Source organism: Schistocerca nitens, chromosome 8, assembly GCF_023898315.1.
Source record: "Schistocerca nitens isolate TAMUIC-IGC-003100 chromosome 8, iqSchNite1.1, whole genome shotgun sequence".
Lineage (NCBI taxonomy): Eukaryota > Metazoa > Arthropoda > Insecta > Orthoptera > Acrididae > Schistocerca > Schistocerca nitens.
Genome location: NC_064621.1, coordinates 122,763,016 through 122,782,326, shown reverse-complemented (window position 1 = coordinate 122,782,326; position 19,311 = coordinate 122,763,016). Strand labels below are relative to the sequence as shown.

General features: G+C 45.1%; 1 protein-coding gene across 1 annotated transcript in view; it reads right to left on the bottom strand.

Moving 5' to 3' along the window:
* LOC126198767 (tetratricopeptide repeat protein 5-like) overlaps positions 1–19,311 on the bottom strand; it is a 165,074-nt gene that overhangs the window by 92,097 nt on the left and 53,666 nt on the right. The window contains exon 3 of the mRNA XM_049935326.1: positions 2,465–2,682. Coding sequence (XP_049791283.1) covers positions 2,465–2,682 — 218 coding nt within the window. The remainder of the gene's footprint in view (positions 1–2,464; positions 2,683–19,311) is intronic.

Genomic DNA, 19,311 nt, shown 5'->3' with positions numbered 1-19,311 from the left:
ACATTATGAGCTTTCAGTCAACAAAGCTTTTGTAGAAAATAGATGACACACACACACACACACACACACACACACACACACACAGTGTGGCTTCAGTTGACAGAGGCTGCAGTCATTTGTGTGTGAGGTGCATTTGTATGGATGCGTGCCTGCGCGTGTGTGTGTGTGTGTGTGTGTGTGTGTGTGTGTGTGTGTGTGTGTGTGTGTGTGTGTGCGCGTGCGTGCGTGCGCGTGCGTGCGTGCGTGCGTTGTCTATTTTCGACAAAGGCCCTGCTGGTCGAAAGATTATAATGTGACAGTCTTTTTGTTGTGTCTATCTGTGACTCAACATCTCCACTATATGATGAGTAGCAACTTTCTTTTTCATAATATTTTTACATTCCACCCTGGATTTTCCATTGTTTGATTTAATGAATTCCTTAGCTTGGATGTAATACTAACTGTCTCTCACTTACTTGGTGCACTGTGTATTTCTTCTTTTGTAATTTTCTTCTCTTGATTTCTTGAACTTATAAATGATGGTGCAGTAATTAAGCACTTTTTCCCCGAAGGTTCTGATAAAATAGCTGTATTATCAACTAAATAATATACTAAGGCAACAATAAACAGCTGTCATACACATATTTCACTGCCTCCACGTAAACAGAGAAATATGATAGATATGATAGAATGCAATGATAAATGTATCAGTTACCATTTGAAAGCATGTGTCCATGCAGCAAGCACACATAAGACCACTGCTCCAAGCACCTGAAGAAGATGACTATGTCAACTGTCAAAGTATTGTGCATAAAGTGTAATCACCAACTTGACTAGAATATATCATCAACCAACCAATCACATCCAGCAATTATTTGGAATCACAGTAGTATCCTTCTGTTTTCCTGATACTGGAGTGCCACAATAATACTACAGTGTTATTCTCTTCCCCCCCCCCCCCTTTTTTTTTTGAGATCCAATTCACCCACAATTCAGCTGAAAATTGGAACTAGGGAAGACCACCTGGGTGGGCAAGTTCAGCATAAATCTGACTGACAACAACCAGCTTGGGCATAGTTTTGACAACACACCTTTTGCACATTTGAAATTGGTGGTCCTTTGCCTCTTAATTTCAATGAAACTAGATGACACTAGTTCTTTAAAACAGTGACACAGTAACTAACACAAGCTGACAAAAGAATGTGATCAATAAATGAAAATGTGTGTACACCAAACTGTGTTGGAATATATAAACACTAAGACAAAACACTTTTTAGTTTCAAACATCAGAGTTTTAGTTATAGTGCATTGTGTGGCCATCCCCGCCCCTTTAACTCATCATCTGGAGATTACATTTGGAGATCTTTCAAACTGCAACTCTCTGCCCTATTTCCACCATGCTAGCATTTTAATTAACTACATACTAGTCATTCCCGCTTCATTTTGATTCAACTCCAAACTGTGAAACTGCCATATCATTCTCTAATTTGAATGGTTGTTTCTTAGCTTTTGTTTCCCTCTTTGATGTATGCCACTGCAATTACTTACATTTTAAATGAACAACAAATAGTAAGGTGACATTTTCTTGCTGTTACAATTTTCCTATCTTGTTCCTCTTTGTTTCAGAAACTACCTCTTACCAAATTCCAGTTTTTTCCAGTTTTTCTCACCATCTTGGGAATTAGCAATTAATCTTGTGAATGGTACAAACCTTCCTACTTATATTAGGTAATTCCAAGTCTGAGTAATCCAAATCAAGCAAACACTGGTTTTATATGCTCCTATGGTTTTGGTCTGGAATCTCACACCACTAAACTTACATTGTCACTGAAGCAGATTTTATATCAATATGTGAATTATGTAACGTGCTTATGAAACACTAAAATATCTCTCTGAAATGTCTACACCCACGATCCAAGTTTTCTTCACCTTTACTAAATGAAAAATCCTCTAAAGCATTCTTTCATTACTGTCTATTTCATTCACATTGTCATAACACATGTTAACCATAAAGGTATCTATAATGTCCATTTAGTTATTTTGTGTTCAACAACCCTGAACACTTTTTTAAAAAACTACTTCAACATAAAAACCAAGTGAAAAGGCACAGTGTATTCCAAACTGGACTCACATTTGGGAGGAAGACTGTTCAATTCCCTCAGCTGACCATCCAGATTTTGGTTTTTCCAAAGGATACAGTCAACTTTCTTTCCCCTTCCTTTCATTATCTGAGCTTGGGCTCTGACTCTAATGACATCACTGTCAAGAGGACATTTAAACTCTGATCTTCCTTCCTTTTTTCAATGTAAAATATGACGTCTGCTATGATATCAAGCAAACAACTGTTTACGCCTCATAAAGATAAACACAAACATTATACTGAGACCACACAGAATGTTATACTGTAATTTGTATATAATTTAACATCCTGTCTCAAAATTCAAAAGCATGTGGATAAAACATATAAAAATGAAAGAATATTTACATGTGACAGAGCTGTAGTAAAACAATTTTTGGCAGCTGTAATATCATCTTTCTTCCAGTAACACTCTCCCAGTTCATTCCACGCATCTACAAATTTTGGGTCGAGTTTCAGTGCTTTCGACAACATTTCCTCAGCCTCAGCATTAAACTGAGGTGTGACATTCAGAGCCCTCCCCCTGAGGTAACAGTACATTGCTTTGTTAGCTTTTGACGCAGGATCTGCAAAAGAACACATGGTCAATAAAATATAGTGTAATGAATTATCAGAACATAGTTCTACATGTATCCATAGACTGAAAAATGGTCCTTCAGTTTCATACTCTATTAACAATTTTTGTCCTTGTCTGCCTCTGGTATTAAAAATAAATTATGCAAAACATTCCTTACAGGTATTAACTACTCAAACAATAAAGTGCTGAATAAAATGGTATCATATGAAAACAATAGTTAGCATCTGAAAATTTTCATGTGAATTTCCCAGTTGTTTAACTAGTGCTGGTGTACATATATATATTATCATGAAGCCAGTCAACATGAAAGCTTAGGTTACCACATCGCTGTTTCTGAATTATGTATCTAGGCTTCAAGCATGTGTGACACTACTTCTTAGATGTTATTTACCTTCTCCACAAAATCTGACAAGCTGCCAAAATTTTCCATGCAGCTTGAGTTTATGCTTTTTTTCAGTTATTGGCAACCTGGACGAGGTCTTATCGACATTCCTTCTTTATACTCTGTATTGATGCTATTAGCCCTTGTTTGATCCATGGACACATTGTGAAGAGAAAAGTTCTTATCAGTGGCAAAACCATGTTCAGATGCCATCTTTTGTGTTTTGTAAGGATTTAATTAGCATTTTACCCATTATGCAAAAAATTTTCTATTTTAAGTTTCTCAGTAATAATTTTGTGCAGTGCACACCAATAGACATTTCACATGAACATAAGCAACTGTGAACTGATATTTCACACACGATAAAGAAGGTCCTCTATCTGTATGGATGACCTGCTTCTCATCAGCTTTATCATTCACATTTTTTATGGACTTCCCTAAATCACACCACCATTGGGTTATTTATACTTAACGCGTTGCTCAAGACCCATAAAAGTCACAGAGTTTATGGAGAATTTCAGAGGCAGTCAGTCCGTTTTCAACAAGAAATCACCAACTGTAATACACTTACAGCATGGTCATTTATTGCTCCAGCCATCTGGGAGCTTTGGCTATTCATGGGTTGAAAATCTGTGTGTGCTACTGCTCAAGTGAAAGCTGACCATTAAAGACACTTATATTTGCCAATCACACCTTACTATTAAGAACTGTCTCATACAGCTGGTTCTTTTATTAATTTGCCTCCATATTTCATGTATATAAATTCAATGATGTTTATCAGGTGGTTTGTTTGAAGCCTTTACTACATATTAACACTCCAACAAATATCTGCCAAAACCTTTTACCACAATCTGTAAGTATGCAAGCTTTCAAAGAGTGACAGACTGTAATTTTGCATGACAACAAAGAGGCAGTAATCTCATAGAAAAATTGTGATGCAATGCACCTCACACAATGTCCCAAAGAGTTATCAACAAGTACTGCACTGGAAAAGACTCAGCAAAGAAAAAATATGCTAGTAATAGTGCAAATGGGGCATAATAGCCCAAGGAAAGGCTAAACCTAAAACACATATGCTGTCAGTGATCCAAATGTAGATAAATATGCAATTATGAGGGGATTTCAATAAATAATACAACCCATTTTTTTCTGATAGCATATTTGTTCTATTCAGAATCCCAGTACACCACATTATTCTCCATTCCTTTGGCCATGAAATCCTATTTTTCAATATAGTCCCCATTCAATGTGACGGCCTTACACCACCCAACTGGGAGTGATTGTATGCCATGTGGTACCACTCTACTGGTCAATATCAGAGCCAACATCTTGTTGCATCAATAACCTCAACATCATACTGCATCAATAACCTCCCCATTATCCATGTACTGCTTCCCACAAAGTGCATCCTTCATTGGGCCAAACAGATGGAAGTCGGAAGGTGTGACATCCGGGCTATAGGGAGGATGAGCAAGAACAATTCAATGAGGTTTTGTGAGCTCCTGTCGGTTGCGTAGACTTGTTTGAGGCCTTGCACTGTCATGGAGAAGGAGAAGTTCATTTGTATTCTTGTGGTGACAAAACACTGAGGTCGTTTGTTCAATTTCCTGAGGATATCACAATAGACTTCACAGTTGATCATAGCACCATGAGGGAGGATATCAAATAGAATAACCCTTTCAGAGTCTCACAAGTTCAACGTCATGACTTTACCACCTGAGGGTGCGGTTTTGAACTTTTTCTTCAGAGGAGAGGTGGTGTGGCGCCACTCCATGGATTGCCATTTTGTTTCTGGTTCAAAGTGATGAACACATTTCATTGCCTGTGACAACATTCAACAAAGAATTTTCACAATCAGCCTTATCACATGCCAGCAATTCCACGCAGATGGTCTTTTATTGCTTTTTATGGTTTTCAGTTAGGTGGCAAGGGACCCTGTGGGCATACACCTCTGAGTAGCTCTGTTGGTGGACGAGTGTGTCAGCACTAGCAAATGTCTAATTCATTTGTGTCTCACCATTCTTTTATTCACAGCCAGGTCTCCATATACATTCTGGAAGCACCATTGAATATCTGTGATGCTCTGCTTTTCCGCCAAAAGAAACTCAATGACAGCTCTCTGCTTGGAACACATCTCCATTACAGACACCATTTCGAAGGCTACATATAGTGCTGCCACCTATTGGAACTCTATATTTCAATGAATCTGTGAATCCTCAGCCACACAGTCCTCTCATTGTTTTCCTTCCAACAATATTCATCCTGCTCTAAGTGCTTGGCTAGTCATATCACTACTTACCCGAGAATGAGCCTTCTTTGATGCCTGTTCCAATTTATGATTTATGTGCATATCTACTGCTTAATGTCAACACCACATGGAAAGTAGTTACTATAATTTACTCTCAACTTTGTCCTACATCTGAATTTTGATGCTGTTGTAAAAATGAACATAAACTTCTCACAATGCTTCAGTATATACTGTATTACCTAGTTGGATTCTTTCTGAATTATAAATTTCTTCGATGTTAAAAAACATCTTCACATAGGTGTGGTTTACATGCACATAAAATCTGCAACAATTAGTTTGGAAATGTTAACGTTTCTATGCTCGGTGTACTTTTACCTCTAACCATAAAAGTGACAGAGATGGTCTTTTTGAATTGTGATGTGCATTTGTTACAGCCAACCAATTTCTGTCAGCTCTTTCTTGGTATTTTTAAATAAATTTTGCTATGTGATGCTCTTTCCAACAACACTGAAAGCCATCATCTCTCCATTATTTTGAATTTAATTTGTAACAAATAATTGAGTTTATTCTTGCCTCTTGCAGATGTCTCCAAAACTAATCTTCTGCATTCATCTGTTACGACACATTCCAAACTAGAAAAAATATCAATCACCTCAAATTGTATACTTGTTACTAAGAATACAGTAACAAATTGCCTGCAAATCTGAATATCCACAGTGAACCAACTTACAGGATGGGCACACTGCAAAGAAATGACAAAGAGTGTTAAGCAAAGGCTTGATTTTGATATTTCTCCAACAGCACCATCCATTTAGGTAATTTTCCTCCCTATTTCAAATACTTTACATTTGAGCCACTCAAAATGGGCTGCTAAATATCTGGTGTCTGTGGAAGGACACCCACCTTCTACACACTTCACAAAATCCACAAACGTAACTGTTGTAACTTGGACACACAACACAACCAAGAATGTAAGTATAACTTTATTAGATTGTGGCATGTATGCCAATCACCATAACACAGTAAGATAAGGCAAATGCATGCAAGCAGTAATCGCATGATAACTGTTTTTTTTTTTTTTTTTTTTTTTTTTTTTTTTTTTTTTTTTTTTTTTTTTTTTTTTTTTGTGGTTTTCGGGCGCACAACTTCAATGGTCATTAGCGCCCTGACTACTCTAAGAATGCACCGCGAGGCACAAGTTGACAACAACAACTAAAAGGGAAAACACAATAAAAGACAGACTGACAGGCATAGGATTAAAAAACATCATCAAATGTCCTTAGCGAGGTTTGTCAAATTGATAAAACAAAGAACACGAGCAGCTGCTCGTGGGTCATCCGCTAAAATGGCATCTAAAGTAGTAGGCAGGTTAAGATCGAGGTGCAGTGTTTTAAGATCGGGACAGGACATTAAAATGTGACGAACCGTCAGCAAGTGCCCACATGGGCAGAACGGCGCCGGCGCAGCCGTCAGCAGATGGCGATGGCTGAACCGGCAGTGTCCAATTCTTAACCTTGCTAAAACGACCTCCTCCCGCCGAGAAGGGCGTGAGGAGGACGTCCAAGCCACGGGAAGAGGTTTTAAGGCCCGAAGCTTGTTGTCGGTAAGTGCAGCCCAATCGGCATGCCACAGCGACACAACGCGCCGACAAATGACCCTGCTAAAATCGGACGAAGGGACACAACAAGAAGCTGTCCGAGGCTGGAGGACCGCAGCCTTGGCCGCGGCATCTGCAGCTTCGTTCCCAGGGATACCGACATGGCCAGGAACCCACATAAAGCTAACCGGCGTACCGACGTCCACCAGCTGCTGAAGAGAGCGTTGGATCCGGTGTACGAAAGGGTGAACCGGGTACGGATCACTGAGGCTCTGGATGGCGCTCAGGGAATCTGAGCAGATGACATATGCAGAATGTCAGTGGCGGCAGATGTACAGAACAGCCTGGTAGAGGGCAAAGAGCTCAGCTGTGAAGACCGAACAATGGCCATGGAGCCGGTATTGGAAACTTTGTGCCCCGACAATAAAGGAACACCCGACCCCGTCATTGGTCTTAGAGCCATCTGTATAAATGAAAGTCATGTTGTTGAACTTCGAACGAAGTTCCAAAAAACGGGAGTGGTAGACTGAACCGGGGGTGACCTCTTTTGGGAGCGAGCTGAGGTCGAGGTGAACGCGGACCTGAGCCTGGAGCCAAGGTGGCGTGCGGCTCTCGCCCACTCGAAAGGTTGCAGGGAGTGAAAAATGAAGGTGTTGAAGGAGGCGACGAAAGCGAACTCCAGGGGGTAGCAAGGCAGAGACATACAACCCGTATTGAAGGTCAAGAGAGTCGTCAAAAAAGGAACGATAAGAAGGATGGTCGGGCATTGACAGTAGCCGACAGGCATACCGACAAAGCAGTATATCGCGCCGGTAGGTGAGTGGCAATTCGCCAGCGTCAGCATGAAGACTCTCTACGGGACTGGTATAAAATGCTCCGATCGCAAGTCGTAAACCCCGATGTTGTATGGAGTTGAGGCGGCGTAAGATGGATGGCCGTGCAGAGGAGTATACGAAGCTCCCATAATCCAGCTTGGAGCGGACGATCGACCGATATAGACGAAGTAGGACGGTTCGATCCGCTCCCCACGACATACCACTGAGAACACGGAGGACATTTAAAGAACGGGTACAACGGGCGGCCAAATATGACACATGTGGAGACCAGCTAAGTTTCCTGTCAAAGGTAAGGCCTAAAAATTTGATTGTCTCCACGAGTGGGAGAGCAACGGGACCGAGTCGTAAGGATGGTGGGAGAAACTCTTTGTAGCGCCAGAAGTTAATACAGACCGTCTTCTCGGCAGAAAAACGGAAGCCATTGGCGACACTCCAGGAGTAAAGACGGTCAAGAGAACGCTGAAGACAGCGCTCCAAGACACGTGGACACTGCGCGCTGCAATAGATGGTAAATTCTTCCACGAAAAGGGAGCCTGATACATCAGCTGGGAGGCAATCCATTATTGGATTGATCGCGATGGCGAAGAGAGCGACGCTCAAAACTGAGCCCTGTGGCACCCCATTCTCCTGGCGAAAGGTGTCGGACAGGACAGAACCCACACGTACCCGAAACTGTCGATCCATTAAAAAGGAACGAATAAAAAGAGGGAGGCGACCGCGAAAGCCCCACGTATGCATGGTGCGGAGAATGTCCGCCCTCCAACAGGTGTCGTAAGCCTTCTCCAAATCAAAGAACACAGCCGCGGTCGGGCGCTTCCGCAAGAAGTTATTCATGATGAAGGTCGACAAGGTAACCAGATGGTCGACAGCAGAGCGGCGCCTTCGAAATCCACATTGTACATTGGTAAGTAGGCGTCGAGACTCGAGCAGCCAAACCAATCGAGAGTTAACCATTCGCTCCATCACTTTACAGACACAGCTGGTAAGCGAGATAGGTCGATAACTGGAAGGCAAGTGCTTGTCCTTCCCCGGCTTAGGAATCGGGACAACAATAGACTCGCGCCAGCATGCGGGAACATGTCCCTCAATCCAGATGCGATTGTATGTACGAAGAAGAAAACCTTTACCCGCAGGAGAAAGGTTCTTCAGCATCTGAATATGAATAGAATCAGGCCCTGGAGCGGAGGACCGTGATCGGCCAAGTGCGGTTTCGAGTTCCCGCATGGTGAATGGGGCATTATAACTTTCACAATTCGAGGAGCGGAAGTCACGTGGCCTAGCCTCCTCGGCCTGTTTGCGGGGGAGGAAGGCAGGGTGGTAATGAGCGGAGCTCGAAACCTCGGCGAAAAAGCGGCCGAAGGCATTGGAGACAGCCTCAGGGGCCACAAGGACTTCATTCGCGACCTTCAAGCCAGAAATTGGGGAGTGGACCTTAGTGCCAGATAGCCGGCGCAGGCTACCCCAGACAACAGAAGAAGGAGTAGAACTGTTGAAGGTGCTGGTGAAAGCAGCCCAGCTGGCTTTCTTGCTTTCTTTAATAATACGACGACACTGAGCACGTAATCGTTTATAATTAATACAATTCGCCACTGTAGGGTGGCGTTGAAAGGTGCGTAAAGCACGTCGACGAGCACGTATAGCGTCCCTACATGCTGCGGTCCACCAGGGGACCGGTACGCGACGTGGAGAAGAGGTAGGGTGAGGGATGGAATATTCAGCAGCAGCGAGAATGACTTCCGTGAGGTGTGCGACCTGACGATCGCAGCTTGTGAAGGTTTGATCCTGAAAGGTCGCCCTGGAAGAGAAGAGCCCCCAGTCTGCCTTGGAGATGGTCCAACGAGAGGAGCACGGAGAGGGAGTATGCTGCAGGAGCTGGATAATACACGGGAAGTGGTCGCTCGAATATGTATCAGCAAGGGCATACCACTCAAACCGGCGTGCAAGTTGGGGAGTACATATAGAGAGGTCTAAATGGGAATAGGTATGAGATGTGTCCGAAAGAAAAGTAGGGGCGCCAGTATTGAGGCAGACAAGATTGAGCTGGTTGAAAAGGTCTGCTAACAAGGAGCCCCTCGGGCAGGATGCTGGAGAGCCCCAAAGAGGATGGTGGGCATTGAAGTCTCCAGTTAACAAAAATGGTGCAGGTAGCTGAGCAACAAGTTGCGTCATGTCTGCCCTGGTAACGGCAGATGACGATGGAGCGTAAACGGTACAAAAGGAAAACGTAAAAGTGGGGAGAGTAATGCGGATGGCAACTGCCTGCAGGCCGGTGTGCAACGTGATGGGATCGTAGTAAATATCATCCCGGACCAGCAACATAGCCCCTCCATGAGCTGGGATACCTACCACAGGGGGTAGGTCAAAACGCACAGAGGTGTAGTGTGCCAAGGCAATTTGATCGCATGGGCGTAGCTTCGTTTCCTGGAGGGCTACGACGAGCGGACGATGCGAGCGGAGCAGCAACTTCAAGTCCTCTCGGTTGGAGCGAACGCTGCGAATATTCCAGTGAATAAGTGCCATCGGAAGAAAAGGAAGATGAGAGAAGGGGTCACCTCGAAGGCCGCTGAGGGCCTGGCTTCGAGCGAGCACTGCCGCCGCTATCAGTAGGCGGACAGTCATCGTCCATTGGTTCTATAGGTTCATCGGCCATCTTGGGAAGATGGCCGGGAGGGGGAGCTTCCTCCGCCGGTGAACGGCCAGATGTTCGGCTACCAGCGGTGCGGCCAGGCGAAAGGGATGACGGCCTGGGGCGGCAACCGCTGGGTGGCGCAGGAGAAGAAATGCGCCGTGGCGGAGAAGGAGAACTGTGCTTCCTATTAGCCTTCTTGGATGGTCGTTTGGTGGAAGTACCGGACGAAGGCTGGGAGGTCGAGGTACGTAGGAAGTCTGCACGGGACGGTTCCTTCTTGAAGGCCCGTGCATCTGACTTCTGGGTCTTCGTCTTAGCAGAAGCTGATGAAGGGGCTGGTGTCTGTGGGGTGATGGGACGAAGAGGAGACGTCGACCGCGCGATCTTAGCACTGGCCGAACGGACGACCGTGGTGCTGAAGGTCAGATCGCATGTCTGGGTTGCTACCTCCCGGGTAGTCCGAGGAGAGGCGAGGACAGTGCTGTATTTCCCCGCTGGGAGCAGCGTGGGCTTCCTACTAGCCAATAGCTTGCGAGCAGCCGAGGTGGACACTTTCTCTTTGACTCGAATTTCCTGGATACAGCGTTCTTCCTTATAGACAGGACAGTCGCGGGAGGATGCGGCATGGTCACCCTGACAGTTCACACAACGAGGAGATGGAGGTGGACAGTCACCCTCATGGGCATCCCTGCCACAAGTGACACATTTAGCCGCATTGGAACAAGACTGTCGAGTGTGATTGAAACGCTGACACTGGTAGCAGCGCGTAGGTGTCGGGACATAGGGGCGAACAGAAATAACCTCGTAGCCCGCCTTGATGCGCGATGGCAGCTTAACACTATCGAAGGTTAAGGAAAGTGTCCGGGTCGGTACAAGGTCATTGTTGACCTTTTTCATGACCCGATGGACAGCCGTCACTCCCTGCTCAGCGAGGAAAGATTGAAGCTCCTCGTCAGTCAATCCGTCGAGAGAGCTACTATAGACTACACCACGAGACGAATTCAAAGTGCGGTGGGCCTCCACCCAGACAGGGAACGTGTACAAGAGTGTGGCCCGAAGCAGTTTTTGTGCCTGAAAGGCACTCTCAGTTTCTAGTAATAAGGTACCGTTACGCAACCTGGTACAAGATTTGACAGATCCGGCTATGGCATCTACGCCCTTCTGGATACGAAAGGGTTGACAGAGGAAAAATCCTTTCCGTCCTCAGATCGAGAAACTACGAGGAACTGTGGGGCAGGCGGTAGTATTTTTGTCACTGTTGGCTGGTCACGTTTCCGTTTGTGGGTCGAAGTCGAAAGCGATGGAGTAGAATCCATTGCGGAGGAATCCCCCATGATTGCCAGCGTCTCCGATGGCGCACTCCTTCCTTGTGGGGACCCTCTCAGAGGGCACTCCCGCCTTAGGTGAATGTTTACACCTCAGGTCACACCTCCCGAGAAACAGACGGAGGGACCAATCGGCATGGTCAGAAGGTATCAGCTCAGGCAATCACCCCTCCCCGGGCCTGGCCTTTACCAGGGGGTACGCGCGTGCCTTACATGTCTACCCAGGGCGGGGACTTACGCGTTACCCCGTCACCGGCTACGCGTGCGAACGCGTGGATCGGCCTTCAGACACGCACAGGGAGGAAGGAAGAAGAGGAAAAAGAAGAGAGAGGGAGAAAGAGGACAGACTGTCTCAAACGCCGAGGCGGAGACCAGAGAAGGCAAGGAGAAGAAGGCAATGAGAAAGCAAGGAGAAGGAGGCAAGGAGAAGAAGGCAATGAGCAGGCAAGGAGAAAAAGGCAATGAGAAGGCAAGGAGGAGTCAAGGGAAAGAGTAAGGAAGACAGTGAAGTGGAGAAGAGCAAAGAAAGGAACCAACAAAAGGAAGGAAGAAACGAGAAGTGAAAAACCAAAAAGACCACGATTATAGGTCGTGAAACCGTCCGTCTCCGGACGCAGGCGCTAACTACCCCCGTGAGGGGGATGGACTCCTTTTAGTCGCCTCTTACGACAGGCAGGAATACCGCGGGCCTATTCTAATCCCCGGACCCGCAGGGGGGGCATGATAACTGGGTATGAGCATAGCATGTCAGGGTTTAAATAAGCACTTGCCAATAGAGCTCTATCGGAAATTCACAGTGCTGCTCTTTTGTGGTACACTCTTGCAGGTGACAGCACACTGCTAATGTGTGTGGCTTTAAAGTGTGTGGGTATTACTTCATTCCTCTTTCCTTCAGGAACATCTTGGATTCGCAAGATGTCAATGGCGTCTTCTTCCACAAGGCTCTGACTGAGATGAGGTGCTGAGGCTGAGGTTGGAAGTACCTGGGGTGCAGGCAGTGTCACAGTCCGTCTTCTTGTGTCAACTTATATGATAGGATGGGTGATGTTAGTGCAGGCTCCATGTCCACTTCAGGTCCAGGGGCTGATGGTGGCAGTATCCCCACAGCTGGCTCTGGTGTGGATGGCAGCTGCATTGGTACAGGTAGTGGTATTGGAGAAGTTGCAACAGGTTCATCCTTCGGTTGACGGGAGACCCCTTGTATGTCGTGGCAGGGACCCAGCCACATCAAGCAATCTGCAGAGCAATACCGATTGGCATGGCGACATTGGTGTCCACTGTCCAGTCATCCATGCACAGGCACAACTGGTTGTAATGATGTGTACTCCTCTATACAGACATTGCAGAGACGGCAGCCACGGCAATGGGTAACAATCAAACCTACGTGCCCAGACAGCCACCCTGGGCCAGAAATGGGACGATGACTGCGTATGTTGGCGTCCCTGGCCGGGCCACAGGAGATGCAGTAGCATCCAGGGATGGCATTGTGGAGCAGTTCAGTGGGGCTGTTGTCACCAAATGGCGTGAACTGATCGGAAGGCAGAAAATGATCCAAGGCAATATCAGACAGGAACCAAGTACATACATTTTCATTTGTGTTTTGAATGTTCTAACTAACCTTTCAGCCTCACTGCTGAAAATGTGGCAAAGCCCGTGCAGAAGGGGGCAAACTCCTGCGACACAAACTGAGGGCCATTATCAGAGACCAACATTGCTGCAAGTCCTTTAATGAAACAAATTTTCAACAGGGCTGCCAAAATAGCACAGGCTGAAGTTTACGGGCAATGAACAACATATGAAAACCAAGAGAAAGCATCAATTAAGGAATGTGCCATTGAATCAATGTGGAGATGGTCCCAGGCATGCAAAGGTTGTGGCCACAGAGACAACATTGCCTGCAGGGCAGCTTGTTGCAATACACATTGAGAATACGCCATAACCGAATGAGTGATGTCATCATCCAACCCAGGTCAAAAAAAAATGATGGCAGGCTAACACACTGGCACGTGACTCCCCTCCGTAATCAGCATGCAGCAATTGTACGATCTCCAAACAGAGACCTGAGGGAGGAGCTGAGCAGTCTGTATCAAGAAGCAGAACACAATCAGCGACAAAGAAATGATTCTGAAACACACAGTAGTTACACAGGGGGTCCGATACCCACAACTGAGGTGCCTCAGGCCAGCCAAGTTGTATTCACTTGTATCACTTTCTGTAAAATCAGACCGATAGCATCAGCTTGCACAACCCGAGTGCTAGTGATTCGAAGACTATCAACAGTTTGTTGAGTGCATTCATCAACATGGAAACATAGTAACTCCTTCTGATGAAACACTGGGTCCCGACCAGCGAGAAGACGGGAAAGCATGTCAGCATTCGCATGTTTAGCCATGGGGTAGAAGTGAATTACGTAGTTTCACTGAGAAAGGAACAGCGCCCACCACTGAAAGCAATGTGCTGCTTTGTCTGGCAATGACACTGACGTGTTAAACAGTGAAACTAACAGCTTGTGATCCATGGTGAGATGGAATTTTACACCAAACAGGAAAACATGAAACTTCTTTATGGCACAAACAACAGTGAATTTGTGAATATTTGTGGACATCTCGATTTATGATGTAACAAGCCCCTAGCCCATGTTGCTAACACTAAATGTTGACCCAGTTGATGTGTTATGAGGCAAGATGCAGATTGTAACACAGACTTCTGTTTCATGCCTGTGACCTGTGGAAGTATGTTCCCTTATGCATCAAGGCATGTAATGGTTGTGCAACAAGCACCGCCCCCAGCAAAAACTGATGATAATAAGCAGTCTTACCTAAAAAAAAACTGAAGTTCCTTGACTGATGTAGGATTGAGAAGAGCCACAGCAGCAGAGACATTCTGATGAAGATGATTGACACCAACACTAGAGACCTTGAAACCAAAATAAACAATAGAAGGCTGAAAGAAGCGACACATTTCCAAATTGCATTTTAACCCGGTGGCCTGTAACACTGAAAAGAGAGTACATAACTTGTTGAGACGTTCAGCAATGGAGGAGCCAGAGACCCACATATCATGAAGATAGTTGGGACAGCCAGGCACAGACCTCGTGAATTGTTCAAGAATCCATTGAAAAATCACCGGAGCGCTAGCCACGCTAAATGGTAACTGCAAGTATTGCTACAAGTCGAAAGGTGTGTTAATGGTCAAGAGTTGTTGAGATCAGCATCAATGGAAAGCTGCAGATATGCATCAAAGAAATCGATCTTGGAAAAATACTGATCACCAGTGAGCTTAGCAAAAAGTTCATCAGGGCACGGCAAGGGATACGTGTCAATCGTAGACTGAGCATTGATAGAAGCTTTGAAGGGGAAGTAAGTCAGCCGTGCCCTTTCAGAGGAACCATCCATGCATTTGTCTGGAGCGATTTAGGGAAATCACGGAAAACCTAAATCAGAATGGCCGGACATGGGATTGAACCTTCATCCTCCTGAATGCGAGTCCAGTGTGCTAAACACTGCGCCACCTCGCTCAGTCGAAATGGAGTCTGGCTGAAGGTTTCATGGTGATGTGGACTTTGAAATTATTGGCACAACCCAAACCCACAGAGATCATAGAGAGTCAAACAGTGTGTAAGGCACTTGATCATAGATGAGATTAACTTCATCGGAAATAGTAAATCCAAGAAGGTTAAAGGCATTCAAGCCAAACAAGTTTTCGCTGCATGCACTGTTCACCACTAGAAAAGTCAGCAGATTAACAACAGATTTACATGTGACTAGAGCCAAGAAATTACCTAATATCAGAACACTTTGTTGATTTTAAGTGACTAATGTATGTGAGACTGGCGCTAAAGGGGGAGAACCCAAGTCCATGTATGTCTGCAAGTTGAGTATTGTCACAGCAGCACAAGTGTCAACTTGCATGTGTAGAACCTTCTGATGAACCTTGACATCAATGCAGAGATTATTGGGTGCAACAGAGATTGCTGATACACAATTGACATCCATGACAATGTCTGCAATAGGCTGTTGGGCTTTTACATTACAAACAGGAGCAATGTGGCCCGTTTTGTTGCACTGACAGCAAATGGCCCACAACTTAGGACAATCCAGCCCATCATAAGTGACAAAACACAATGGACAAGAGGAAAGTGTGGAATGCTTGTGCTGTTTTTCATTACCAGGCTTGTTGTGCTGTGAGTTGGGCCAGCTGCCATGATATTTGGCTCATGTGTGGACCACTGTCACCATATCATCCCCCTGTGAACTGTCCGACAAACAGTGGGGAGGGGGGGGGGGGGGGGAGGGAAGTGGGTTGAACTTCTGCAACCTCACACCACAATTCAGTTTGAGTACCCGTGGCTCTAGAAACCACAAATGATTGTGCAATAGTCAGAATATCAGAGAGGGAGGGGTTTTTACATTGAAGGGCCCACTCATGAACCTCATAATTGGGGGCCAACTGAATTACTGCATCACAAACTATTTAGTTGGTGTACAACTCCTTATATACATCAGTGTCAAACTGACAATGACAGCTGAAACTGTGAAGCTCAGCTGCACAGGTCTTATAGGAATGTTCCGGATTCTTGCAATGCCGATAGTACTCAACTCAAGTGGCAATGACATGCGGCTATTCACAGCAGTATTTTGAACTAAGGTCCCACTTGTTATTAAAAGAGAGTGAAGGCAGATCCAGCAGGGGGACCAGTTATCAAAGGAGTTGATACATGTGAGCCAATAACTGCCAATCGAAATGCATGTAAATTCTGCAGCAGCTGTTTCTTGTACACTACCCATTGTTCAAAAGTCTCGTCATAAGTTGGGAATGGCAGGGGATAAATAACCAGGGTAGCAACAGGCAAAACAGGAGGTGCAAGGGGTGACGCAGCAGGTGACAGATTGAGATGGACCCGAACTGGCCAAAACATAGGCAAGTGTTTGCAATACCTGGGTTTGATTGTGTCACATTGTGCCAAACGCGTCCTGCTGTTGGCTGAGATGCTGCAATGCTGCAGCAAGAACCCATTGTTGATTAACCAGTTGGCATAGAAACTCATCAGCAACACCATCAGTAATCATCGGCGCAACATTCTGCCGACTGCTGGGTTCCTCAATGGTAGACATCTGTTCCTGACACAGAACTGTTTGAGAACCATCACATGAATGTCCTCTTCATTGGAAAATTGTGATGACTGCATATTGGTTTCTCCATTGCATAGACATTTTCATCTGTGGTGGACATCGAAGGCCTTCCTTGACGATTGCTTCTGTGTGGCCTCGGTCAAATTATTGTCACCGTTTGGCCATGGTCGGACATGACATTGCATGTCGACAAAATTTCAAGGAGAATCTGTGTGCAATATAGATACTTTGCCCACGTGAATCATAAGGTCCTGCCTCTTTGATTTTGTAGTATGTTTCCAGTTGCTTTGTCATTTCACTTTCACCCTGTGATGCAACTGTTACCCATACCGCAGCAGATCTGTCTTTACAGGAAACCCAGAACATGTACTCTCTTCTGACAGTGCATCACTTTTACTACATGATGGTCTTAGCTTGGGACATCAAGTGTAACTTACTTTTTGAAGAACCCAGATATCTTCTGTTTTTCTACCTCTACATGTGTCTCATCACCAGTAGAAATCATTGGAGAATTACTCTGAACCATTTTTATTTCAAATTCAGTCATGATTTGAACCATTAACAAGACTAACGATTCCTCACATTCTGAGGAAAAAAGATCTGAAAAACAGATTTCGGCTGCCATCATTTTGAGAGGTAAATTACTCTAAACTACTCAAGTTTTAAACACTCTTCTTTTTTCTTGCAGAGATGTAGGGACAAAATGAGAACTGCCTCAGTTGGGACTGCGGCAGAATAGGAAAGTTCCCTCGACAAAAGGACGTGTTCAGCTCCAGTGTCTCAGCAGGTGGGCCATGGTCCTTTGACCTACCGTGTAGTTGGCAACAGCTCTGTTTTTTGAAGTCAAAAGTTTACATGATTGTGGCACCAGTGTAGCCGTAAAAGGCCTGGTCATCACTGCTTTCTGTCCTGTTAAGTTATTTGAAATGGACCAGCAGCTGCAGCTTAGCACAGTCGTGACACATCTTTCTACAGCCATTTACCACCTTGCAGTTAGCAGCAGTTTATCTGCTCATCATCTCGAACAGAATGCGGCAATGTTGTTCGTGAATGCTCACCATGTTGATCACATGGCGAGCATGAGTATATAGTGCTACTGGTACAAGCACAAATCAATAGAACAAGCCACGTGATAAGATTCATCACAGTCTCCCCCTATGTCACTTTGATCTGCTCTCTGCGGTCCAGTACTCTGTCTCAGGCTTCTGTGCACTTAACTACAGTTTAGTTATGTGTGCTCTGTGTTGTTCATAATGTTAGGGAAGTCTGCCATCACCTAAATGTTGTATTCTACTTTATTCATATGTCAGAATACTCAATGTTTGAGTTACTCCTTATTTCTTTATTATTAGAGTTGTGGTATACTCCCAATTTCCGGTACCTGACAAATTGGGGACTATAGAGAATAGAAAGGAGCATATAGGGAGGAGAAAATATACGAGGTTGTTGCTGCTGCTGATTGTCATGGTCATAATTCTGTTGTCATGGTCATAATTCTGATAACGTACTAGAAGCCTCATTGGTCCCTCAGTAGTTATTAATATTTCAAGTAAATACTCATGACTCAAAGACTTTGTGATTGGAGAACAGCTGTGATATTCTTGATGAAAATTGTGTGAAGGTAATGACTTGCCAAACACTCGAGGTGCCATGTCATTGATAGCCACATAAACAGAACTGAGAACAGTGCTAGCTTTTAGACAAATCCTTCTTCGAAGCTGTAGAGTACATGTACATCTGTACAGCTACACTGTCCCAGCCGACTTAACTACACCAGATGTAGTGGAGCCTCATGTTGTCGGACTGGGCAAGGGGAAATAAGAGGGAAGCAGGAAGTGGAAAGGAGAATTGGGGTAGAGCAGCTGATGGCTCACAGGGAGGTAGAATTGTGGCACTGGTGTGCTCTTTCTAGTGGGAGATGGGGAGTTGTGTACAGTGCACGGTGACACAATCAAGTGGATTGCGAGAGGGAGTCAGAACACAGGAAGAGCGAGACTGTGGAGAGGAACGAGTAAGTGAGTGAGTGTGGGACGAGTGGAGCTGTGGTAAGAGGGTGGGGGTGGGAGACGACAGGAGCTGGTGGGAACTGACGCCAGGAGGGTTACAAGGTCAAAGAATGTACTGTGAGGGCAATTTTTGTCTACACAATTGGGAGGAGCTGGTGTTAGAGACAAGGCTCTGAATTGCAAGGATTGTGAAGTAGCCACTGAAATTGAGCATGTTGTGGTCAGCTGAGTGTTCCACCACTGGGTTGTTGGCTAAGCTTTAAAATGCAGTTTGGCGGTCGCCATGAAGTCGGGTAGACAGCTGGTAGGTGGTCATAGCCTAATAAAATGTTGTGCACAAGTTATAACAAATCTGGTATACATGATACAACTGCTTCTGCAGTTGGTCCTGCTTCTGATAGGACTGGGTCAGCCTGTGATAGGAACAGGGCAAGATGTACCAAGTGGGCATATCACTTTCCAC